This window comes from Watersipora subatra, chromosome 5, assembly GCF_963576615.1.
Source record: "Watersipora subatra chromosome 5, tzWatSuba1.1, whole genome shotgun sequence".
NCBI lineage: Eukaryota > Metazoa > Bryozoa > Gymnolaemata > Cheilostomatida > Watersiporidae > Watersipora > Watersipora subatra.
This window is the reverse complement of record NC_088712.1, coordinates 24,356,520-24,367,679: the sequence shown is the minus strand read 5'-3', so window position 1 is coordinate 24,367,679 and position 11,160 is coordinate 24,356,520. Positions and strand designations below refer to the sequence as shown.

Sequence of the window (11,160 nt, the reverse complement as noted above, 5' to 3'; positions counted from 1 at the left end):
AATAAAAAATTCATAATTCATATGTTTTAAGCTTGATTAGGCGACTCTCTTTGTCTCAATAAAAGTGTCACTTCTTCTGTTTTACAGAAATAACCTACCAGTAGCATGGGTTTCCTACACTTGCACATATTCAGTCACATGTGTACATGATAAAAACTTTCTGAATTGCCTAGAAGCTTCTAAATATCTACACACATTTCCAAAGCATAGAGGTCAGATAGAAAGTGAGTTTATAATAGTTGGTGTGCACAAACTGACAGATTTACACTCTCAGTCTATCATACAAATAAACTTTCAACTAAAAACCTTTACAAATAGCATTGACATGTTCCAACTTTTGATCTGGTTTAAAAATCTAAACATCTTGACATTTGAATATAGAGAACAATTTTTACCACTACAAAAAATATGGAAACAAGATAACAATCATTCAAGGCTGAATCATAAAGGTTAATATTTTGATATGCAGTTGGAGTTGTTGGCACTCAGGTTGAACTCATTATTGAGGTCATAGCAGCTAAAATAAGCTCTCAAAAGTATCGATGTCTACCTATGAATATAATTAGCCTCCTTATCAGTGCAAATATCAAAATTAGTGTGCTTTTAAATAGTGCAGTAAGGGAAAAAAGCAAACGATAAAAGTAAACACTATGTGAGTGATGCTGTCTTTGTCATAAGAACAAAAACTAGTCCAGTTTTTCTGTTTTTTATGCCCGAAGCAGTGAGTTTGGAAAGATCTTAGCGAGGATTAGGTAAATTACATGTATTTTACTGTTCTTATAACATAAAAGACTTATAGCGTAATCAATCCTGGAACAGATTATTTACGCTGTAGAAGCGCATATACTGTACCTCGTCGGACTATTGAAAAAATTAAATTAAACCTTTTACTGTTTAAGCAAATATCGCCTGTATTTTCCTTCGGGCGGAGCGACATTACCTCTTTTGGATTCAATAAATTTGCTAACCTATTTCTAACTTCTGGTAGTCTGTAAATATATACGCATTTAGAATCTGAGATTCTAAATTGATATCTATTGCTTACAATTAACCTGTAGCTATATTGTGGCCTGTGCGCTAAAATAAGTTGGAACTTTCAACAATCTATCCAAGCATATTAACATTTTGTAACTTTATTTAATAATGTTGCATAAAAGCTCATTTCTTTCATTGAAAAGTTTGCTACATTTTAACGCAAAGACTGCCTTGTCATGCGCAATGGAATACGAGCTTTGATTCATCATAGGCTGAGTTAAGATAGATGTTATTAAATAATATGCTATAAATCTGCAAATTAAGTGTTATTTATATCATAATAATTTATTAAATGCTACAAGCACATTTATATATTCAAGAATGAGTAACATAATTAAATCCTACTTGTATTACACGCAGCGAAAAATTAAATTTCCAAAACAAAAAAAATTGCATAATTTGCTCGGCCAGTTGTGTTTTGATCGTTGCTTCCGATGAAACAAACATTTTTGTAGCTGCACAATACCATCCACAATGTTTCATGATTTCAGCTCATTTTTTGCACTGCTGAATTAGTTGATAGTAATATCTAAACTACTTTTTTGCAGATCAAAACTTTGCTGGTTGCATTTCGCGCAAATGATTCTCAATTTTAGAAATGTGCACACTCATGCAGCACAACCTTTAGTCTAAAAAGAGTCAATCATATGCCATTGTGAATGTAAACCGTTTTTAAATATGTCAAAGTAAACAAGGAGTGGTTATTAGCTTGGCATGGTTATTAATCATGTCGTTTGTGTTGCTTTAGCATTTTAGCAAAGAACTGAAATGATTTAAAGTTGGAAAATAGACTTTGATATGAACGGAACAATGAACAGAACTAATTGTAATTGATGTAACTGAGTCATTAATAATATGACTTTGTAGAATCTTTTTCTATTGGACACTTGTTTTTACTGGTTTTTAAATATTATAGTACATCAATGTGGTGGTTGAACGGAGGAGGCAATCAATTAAAGGTTTTATGGTAAGCAGATGCAACAAGTCTAGAAAATGGAATACCTGTAAATAGAAGACCTGATAGAGACCGACACTTCCTTTGCTAGCCAAAGACTCGGAACACACAGAAACTGGAGATGAATCAGAAAGCAAATCATTATAATAGATAGGGCTCCCCATGGGGTGTGGTTAAGACCGCCTCCGCCTCCCCTATTCATACACTTGCTAAAATCCCTGAAACTCGGTACCCCACAATGTCTTTCTGTGAAACTCGTAGAGCTGAAGTTGGCATATGAATGACTCTAAGACTTGATGTTTGCTGAAGCAGAACTTGTGTGGATCAGCTTCATACCCATATTTTGCTTTATTGGCAACTAGCCAACCTACAATCAGATGGTGACCTGGTCATTTTATTAACCTCTATTGAAAGTTGTCACAACATGCTTGATTTACATATCATATTATTCTTATGGTATTTTGACTAGCTTCATTCTACCTGAAAGTTTTGCAATAAGTGGATATAATTATACTTATATATTTACTTACAACTATATTTACTAGCCAAATGCCTGACGACGTTGCACGGGTATTAAAAACCAGCTTACAAACAGGTACAAGTAATTTAGTTGCCAGCCACTTGCCATTAGCCTGGCAAATTGCCAAAAAAATTTTGATTATGCTACCATCGGTAGCACTAAACTTACCAATATAAACCAAGAGAACAAGCTATAGTCACATTGAGCAACAAAGAATGCTATGCCTATATTAACTGACATAACAGCTCATATTGCCTGAAAATTCAATGCATCTCACATAGAGTGAGATGCACACAACGTCTCGAGTTGCTTATTTGGTAAAATATTTGCCTGTTGAAAGGATCTTTATCTTTTCTAGCTATAGTTAGAAAAGATAAAGATCTAGCTAGATCTTTATAGCTATAGCTAAACAAACCGACACGCACACACAAGCACACTCACATGCACACACACATACATTAATCTATATATGTATTTTTCGCAGTATGTCTGTATATATGCTGGTCTGTTGATCCTCATTCCAGCATTAAAGTCATCGCTTAAAGTCATTAGAAGCCTAACCATATTACCTAGCTTAGTGGAATTTTCCAATGGCAATATGCCATGCTACAAGCTTGAAAGGCACAGTTGTTTGACGAATTTTGAAAACCTTTACGTTGTTTGTTATTGTTTTTCTCCTAATTTAGTTCAACTACACAAAACACTTCCCTCGTGATATGTAGTTTTAAAGTAAAAATGGGAAATGTTGGTATATGTTAAATACAAGTCAATTTGTGATCCAACAACTTTTTTATTACCCGGGCAATGCCGGTTGGTACATCTAGTTTTATATATAGATGCTAGCGGAATGTCAAACATTGCACGAGTCTTTAAAATCAGCATACAAACAGGGACAGGTAATGTGGTTGCCGTCCATTTGCCATTAGCCTAGTCTATAGCCAATGGCTAGTTGGGGCGTGTACTAATAACACCGCAAGAGCAAGCATTATATGACATTGTGCCATGCAGAGCGGTATGCAAATTTTTACCCAAATAGCAGCATTAGTCACCCAATTAATCATTCAAGCTTGCTTAGTTTGATTGGGACAATGTTGGTTTGGAAAATGGGATGATCTAAGATCAAATCCAGCATGAAACAAATAATTCAATCCTAAATTTTAATAACTATATCTCGAACACTGACTCACACACACATACACACAAACTTCGAGATTTCTACACCTGCAGTTACAGTGAATTGCTTTCAAAACAGTAATAATTTTATCAGGGACCTGAGAATTGACACAAAGAACTTAGCAAACACTAAACCATATTCTTTTAAGGCAAGTATTCAATCATCATAGCAAAGTGTTTAGTCATCTTTAAATTGGTCATGAAGATCTCAGGCTATAGTGCTGATGCTAGTGCTGATGCCTATCTGCTTAGCTGCTGTTGATAGCCCCCATCCGACTTGGTATTTTCTAATATAGATCAAAGCTACTGTAGTTCCTATAATACTGTCAGAGGTAGGCAATCAGAAAATATTGAAAATAGATTTAAAGAGTCTGAGAGGACATGCTATAAAAAACCCACAAATGACAAGTGGAACTTTGATTTGTCAGGCAAAATCACTGCGTATAAAATGTTAAAGTCAGCAATTACATTTGTTATGAACCTTAAGTTTTATCTGATCGGTGGCTGGTTGAAATTACTGAATAGCAACTGTAGAATCGAGTGCACCTAACACTGTTGGTAGCCTGTTTCTGTCAATGCTTCTTGCTTTGGGCATGATAATGAACTTATTTGCCCAACCGAACAACTACCTCAAAAAATTTGAGTGAAAAGATAACTCCAAAGGTTGAATAACCAATATGTAACATAAAAAAGAAACTTGATCAGGCAGTAAACTATTATTACTGAGCCCTACTTTACTAGGGAGATGAAAAACTTAGGTACAAAAATTTGGTCTTTTGCAGCACGTAACGCTTCTATGTGCATGTTTGTGGTAGTACCTGCACCACTTGTCTCCGTAATTGGTGACGCCTTTATACATGTAACTAGTCCACATAGTGAAAGTGGTACCTACAAAACTCATCTATACTTGCTTGTGACCTCCACATACATTGGACAGATCAAAATATTTTTGAATTGGCACTTGTGAAGGCTGCCTGTGTATTTGACTACTGGACTAGTGACATCTACCAAGCTCATCAACCTTTTAATAGTGAAACCTGCAGAGCTTGTCTGTGTATTTCATTAGTGAGAGCAGCCAGTACAAAGTTTACTCTTATAGCTATACTCTGGCAGTCCAATACTCTGTGAAAGACTGTCAGGTGTAAAACCTTCATGTAGAGTTATTAAAAGATACTTGGTGATGGTAGACTGGCACATGTGTTCGCAATCTGGTTTATCAAGCTAAAGGTGAAGAGTTCAAATCTCAGGCCCTGGATGTTTTCTAAACTTTCAACTGAGGCTTTACAAGAATGGACACTGATATTATTATGGTAAAGACTAACACTCTGGCAGTCTGGTGTGCCATGATATATCCTCATCTGTAATAATTAAATGGAAAACTATCCCATGGCAAGACAGTAGGTTGTCATAGGTTGCGGGGTGTTGGTCTACCAAGCCAGAAGCTGCTAGTTCAAATACTGTAGACAGTAACATATTTTCCTGAATTTTCCCGAGTGGTATCATACGGATGAAAAATCAAAGATCTTACACTGGCAACAATATAATCAATAATATATTATTATAAATAATGAAATATAGTTGTAGAGAGAGAGAGAGTGCAATCATAGCAGCAAGTACAAGTAACGATATTTTGATGAACGGAAATACAATTAGTTGAGCATTTCTTTGATTGTTTAATAAGGAGAGTTGTGGAAAAAGAATTATAAAATAAATCTGAAACCACAACAATTGAAAATTGAACAGAAAAGTACAAATAACTTATTAACCTGAATTACGGCTCACATAACAAATAATCAATTAAACAGAGTGACTATGTCAAAAAGTCTAAAAGGTATTCCGTCTACATAATTCATACGAATCATTACACACTTCACAACTGCATCAACTTTTGCATACCTTGTGACTTTCTAATTGTAAGTCATTTTATACACAATTTACCAAAAGCAAAGTGACGAGCATGTGTTAAATAGCTACTGAATAACCAGAAGTATTGTGACTGTCTCGCCTTTGTTGCACTTCTCAAGGTCAAACATAATGTTTTGTTAACGGGCCAATAACCAAGCTACGAAAGATCACCTTACAGGTACCTGCCCACTCATAAACTCATAGAATCTCCCATACCCACATTTGTTTACATAATCATTGACAAGCACGTCCTCATCGATTGCTGTGACATCATCATCAGTGGACTGTATTCGTTGATCAGCTGTAGCAGAGGTAGTGATGCCAGTCAACAGACCATGTCAGAGTTTAGAGTTTCAACTTGCCCTGCCAGAAGACAGCCTATAAAGGAGTAAACCTTGTAAATAACCAGAGGCAACTACTAGAGCAGCAATTACTGTATCTTACAGCAAATGAAAGCTTAAAGCAGAACTGCACCGTACAGCTTTTATTACCTTTTCTAGGTAAATCAGAGAGCTGATTCCGATTTTGTACTCAAAATAAAAATTGGTCCATCAACTCTCAAAGTCATCAAGGCTTTTTACAGCATTGTAATATCAGTCTCGCTGACAACACAATTGACACAACAAGCTCCGCCCATAAATGTGTGAAATAGCCTTGTTTATTTAGGAACGGAAGTTGGTGATGTTTAGTCCCACCTAGAATTATAGAGATGGGTGTTTTAAAACCAAATACTCTCTGAACTTCGCCTTCAAAATAAGCTCAGTCTTTTCTGAAAGGTAGATAAGCTATTTAACAATGCTTGTAGCTTGTTACATGATGTTTAATAAGCTGAAGGTCTAGACAAATGAGCTCAAAAAGCCTTATTTTATTATAAGCTAGAGTTGTTATTGGATCAATTGTAAGCTATGCTACGCCATAAAAATAACGATATGCGCTAAAGGTATCTCGGCATTGTCATCTCGGCGTTAGTCGTCGATTATTGAACCATGAATTGATGTCATTGACGAAGCATCGCAGATCTATTCATATCCATTTATGAATAGATCCTGCTGGATCCATATGGAACATATACCGCTCGGAACATATGGCGTATGTTCTGAGATTACGGTGGGTGCTGCTCTGTTGGCCCGCCTGCGGGAGGTGATGTTGGGGGAGGGGCGCGGCCCTCCTGTGGTGGGGTCCGGCTCAGGTTACGCATTTAGATCCCCTAAGGTGGTTCGCAAGACTCTCGTACCGAGTTTCAGTGATCGATGACGTGTGTATTAACTGTCCACCCCGACTGGGCCTGCAGAGCACCTGCTGAGAGAAGCCTGCCACCAAGCAGAGGCGGTAAGATACGCAATTGTGGTGGGTCCGCTTTGCCCATCCAGCTACATGTAGATCGGATAGTGGGAACGCGCATCCGGCACACTGTTGACCCCTGGCGCCAGCACCTGCTGGGTGATGACTGGGTTTTACCATCCGGGCTCAGGGGTGCCGTGGACCAAGGAGAATGTGGTAGTTGACACCTTATACCACAGCTAAAGGTCATTAATCTTTAATATCTTCAAACAAGCGCGCTGTAAAAAAAATAGTCGCTGTGAGTCTAGTCTTTGCTGCAAGCAAAAACCAAGAGGTTTTTTCGCGAAAATTTAAAAAGATAAATGTCACAGAGTATTTCCTGATGCAAACGCGGACAGGTTTGTGATAGAGTGAACATGGTTATCATCGACAATCGCTGAAGTGATGTTGCATCAACGCTGAAATACGATGATATAGTGTTAACCAGCCTTTAACAGCTGCCGCCTTCTAAATGACATCGTTTTGGAGACAAAATGCAAGTTAATCTCAAAACTGTTTGTAATTCTTTTGTCGAGGCATAAAATATGAAAAATAGTGTAACCCTAGTGATCAGCATAGTTGATTTGCTATTTGAAAAGAAAAATATTTACTCGGAATTGTGGCCTTTATGTTTAAACTAAATGACTGTGGAAATTATGAGTGTAGTTTATATATGCTGAATTCCTGTAACACAAAGATAACCTCAAAAGTTTGGTGTGAGGCCTATACATGGCGGCAGCATTTTCATGAAGATTTATGGTACCAAAAGAAGATTTACCTCAAACATTTACACAAGGATCTACCAAGTGAATTATTCTGATCACTTTTAAAAGATTCCATTTGACATTAATGACTTCTGTATAAATCTATTCAAAAAAATATGTTTGTACATATATGAAAAGCTGTTTGTGTCAAGGAAGCCCAATTGTCTTCATCAAACAAAAACCAATCATGAATGCAACCAGCACACATTGAAAATTAACTAAGTATAATGGAAATAGTATAATTTACTATTTCTTCCAATTACATTCATGCCAGTTCTTTTTCTACTTATTTTGACAAATATATTCGTCTGTAGTTATGTAATGCAAAAACCCCCAGTGAAAATCATCAAGGTTCTATAAACATACTGTACATGGTAGTCCTATATTAAAAGTAGATACAAAATAATGAGTTAATGTTAGTTACTATAGTTAGCTACAGTAACCTTTGTGTATCTAGTGATTATTAGCTGCGTTAAAATGTAACATTATAATGTACCATGTACAGTGGCAGCAGTACATACCATACATAGTTCTTATATTCAAGACAGACGTATAACAAAGATGTTGAATTTAACTTAAATGAGTTCAGCTTACCACTAAACACATACCCAAATCTAAGTTTTAATTTAGATTTTACTAAACTTTAAATTTGTCGCTGGTTTAAATTTTATTTCCTAACAGTTCCCAGTTTCATTTCCACTATAACTTATGACGAAAAATGCAGAAATGAGGGAGAGAGGTGACGCATTCTACGAATAGCTTTCTGTATCTTGTAATAACATAATAGCATTTAATAGATGATTTTGCACTTCAGAATAAACTAGTAAGAAATGCCAGCTGAAGTTGAATGTTTGGGTATTGAGGTTCATGCAACACCAAAACTCTCAACAAAAAAGTAAATTATTAGCTAAGTTGCAAAAAACTTAAACAAAGAAACATGAAATTAAAGGAAACAAGGGAATTGCTAAGATGGTGCTAAAACAGATGAAAGTAATGATATGATACATAATTAACTCACATTGTCAATATTTGCTGCCTTATGTCATGATTCTCAATATCCTCAACTTGGTGTAACTGATCAGCCACAGTAAAATGAGCTGTATAAAGAGATGCAGAACATATCAGTTGATCACCTAAAATGGAAGCGCTGTAATATTTACATTGAGCTGAAAGCATAAATACGTTAGACCAATAAAGGCAAAATATGGAAAACAGAAAATATATGATTGCAGTAATTTGACGTATTCATGGAAATCTGCTATTGTGTTAAAAGTCCAGGGTTACACGGCTCAATTCTGTCTGACTCTTTAAAACCATAGACACCAAAAACGCACTAACTCTTGATCTGAATGTTCTAATGATTTTAATGGTAAAATATCCCTGTAAGTCAGATTACCTCAAACACCAAAATCAATCATAAATACTGATACTTTCTGATCAACTCTATCAAGACTTTGTGCAAGTTCATCTTTAAGGAGAAGAAAAGCAGACAATTCCTACTATTTCTTGGATATTCAGTTGAATGAAATGGTAAGCTATTTGACTACTGTTGACCAAAAGTCCTTGAACTTAATTATATTGTGGTAGCAATTACTACCATCAGCAGTTTCTAGAACTGTCGACGGTTTCTTTAACCGTAGGTCCAACTTCTTGGCTGTTACCTCGGTTACTATAAACACCTCAGCCCCAGTATCAAACGTAAACTCTACATTTACTTCATCAACTTTTAAATACTGCACAATTCTCTGGCCTAGTCAACTGTCTTCATCATATTTATCCCTCGAACCTGAGAATCTAACACTTCTGCCCGTACTATTATCCCAGTACCTTTCATCACACCGACTCGTCTCGCGCCTCTCCTTATACTTCTCCCCCTCAAACCTATCCATACTGTTGTCCCGGTATCTACTCAATTTGTCTCTCATCTCACTGGGGCTTTCTCGGTCCCTGTATCTCTCCCTACTACTATCCCTGCTACCATATCGCTCATAGCTATTATCCCGACTACCTCCAGACCACCTGCTGCTACCTCGTCTGTCATAACCTACATTTCCCTTATCCCTAAAATAACGGGATACATGTCCTAGCCGTCAACAAGAAAAACATTTATTATGGGGACAACTCCGCATCTCATGTCCACTACCTCTGCTATTATAGCAAACTCTATCTCTACTTTCTCTACTGTTTTCTTCATGTCTAGAGACATACCCTTCTCTGCTATAATTGTCTCTATACTTCCTACTGTCACTGTCCTTGTTATACTCCCGGCCTATTGTCCCATATCTACTAGTATCATGCTCCTCACTACCATAATACCTTTTATTACTCTTAGGGCTACCTCTAAGGACAGATCTGCCCGCTGATTCATAGCTTCTATCTCTATAATTACTCCTGTACTGCGCTCGGCTATCAAACTCTGATACCTTTGCTACTTCCCTCTTAGCCTCACTTTTTCAATCGGTACTTCTACCCTCAGTTCTCAAAAATCTATCCGAGTTGTTGGCCATTTCACGAGCCCTCAATGTCTCATGTAACAACGCCCAAGTAAAATTGGGGTTCTTCATCAAATCTCTGCTTACATCTCTATCTCTCAACCCGTTAACTGCCACTATAAGGGCAAACCTTACCATATCATTATTGTTAGCCACCTCTGCATATCTGCTCAAACTTTCTACTCATTGTCAATTTTCTCTATCCCTTTCTCCAAGTGCCTGCCTAGCCGTAAGAAACTTATGCCCCTTTACGAACATACTCTCTTGTCTACCATAATAATCCTGCGAAACCTCCACTGCCTCTTCATAAGTAGAATTTACGCCATCTACCTTGAACCCAGCACTCCTCAATACCTCTCTATCACTGTGCCCAATCGCTCTCAATAGCGGCACTAACCTAGCTCTACCTCTCATAATAGGGCGTCTATTGCCACCTTTATCTTCGTAACTTATTCTCTCAACAGCACTTTCAATACATAATTTTATTTCTTCTATAAATTGGTGCCACGAGCCATCACCGTGCTCACCAAACACCAGCTTCGGAAAATCTCTCTCCATCCCTACACACCCCGTTTTTTCTCTCACCACCAATTTACTCTACTCCACTTGTATAAATTTAATGTAATTCTCACCTCCGAACACTTAATAAACCCCTCCAACACGGATGATTCACCGCTACGACACCTCACGGCCTCACAACACCACCCTACCTCACGTCACCTCACCTGCACGCCCGTGAAAGGGTCTAATCAATCGTTAAACTTAACCCATACCCAGAAAATTATCGTTAATGATAACCAACAAAGAAAAAAAAATTCAGAACTTTGTCAACTGCGCCATGTTGTATAAATCGATGTACATGTTCTTTCATGTACTGATGTGATGATGAAGAAGAGCCTCCGTCTTTCGTTACACTTCCTTTATATCCCCCCCCATACTGCCTTATACGAGCTAATCTACTAGCTTTACCCACTAGCTTTATCTAGCTTCATGCAC

General features: G+C 37.1%; 1 protein-coding gene across 1 annotated transcript; it reads right to left on the bottom strand.

Annotated features, from left to right (window-relative positions):
• Window positions 1–9,426: 9,426 nt before the first annotated feature.
• LOC137397215 (serine/threonine-protein kinase fray2-like) lies at window positions 9,427–10,302 on the bottom strand. Its single transcript, XM_068083503.1, has 3 exons — window positions 10,143–10,302; window positions 9,881–10,031; window positions 9,427–9,733 (listed from the first exon to the last, which is right to left on the bottom strand). The coding sequence occupies exons 1-3, from the start codon at window positions 10,300–10,302 to the stop codon at window positions 9,427–9,429; spliced, it is 618 nt and encodes a 205-aa protein (XP_067939604.1).
• Window positions 10,303–11,160: the final 858 nt, after the last annotated feature.

Excerpts from the sequence above, each read along its gene's own strand:
- LOC137397215 (XM_068083503.1), bottom strand. The coding sequence starts at position 10,302 with ATGGTAAGGTTTGCCCTTATAGTGGCAGTTAACGGGTTGAGAGATAGA. Across the intron at positions 10,032-10,142 it reads TAGATTTTTGAGAACTGAGG|CGGGCAGATCTGTCCTTAGA; the intron begins GTAGAAGTACCG and ends GCTATGAATCAG. Across the intron at positions 9,734-9,880 it reads GACAATTATAGCAGAGAAGG|GGATAAGGGAAATGTAGGTT; the intron begins GTATGTCTCTAG and ends CCGTTATTTTAG.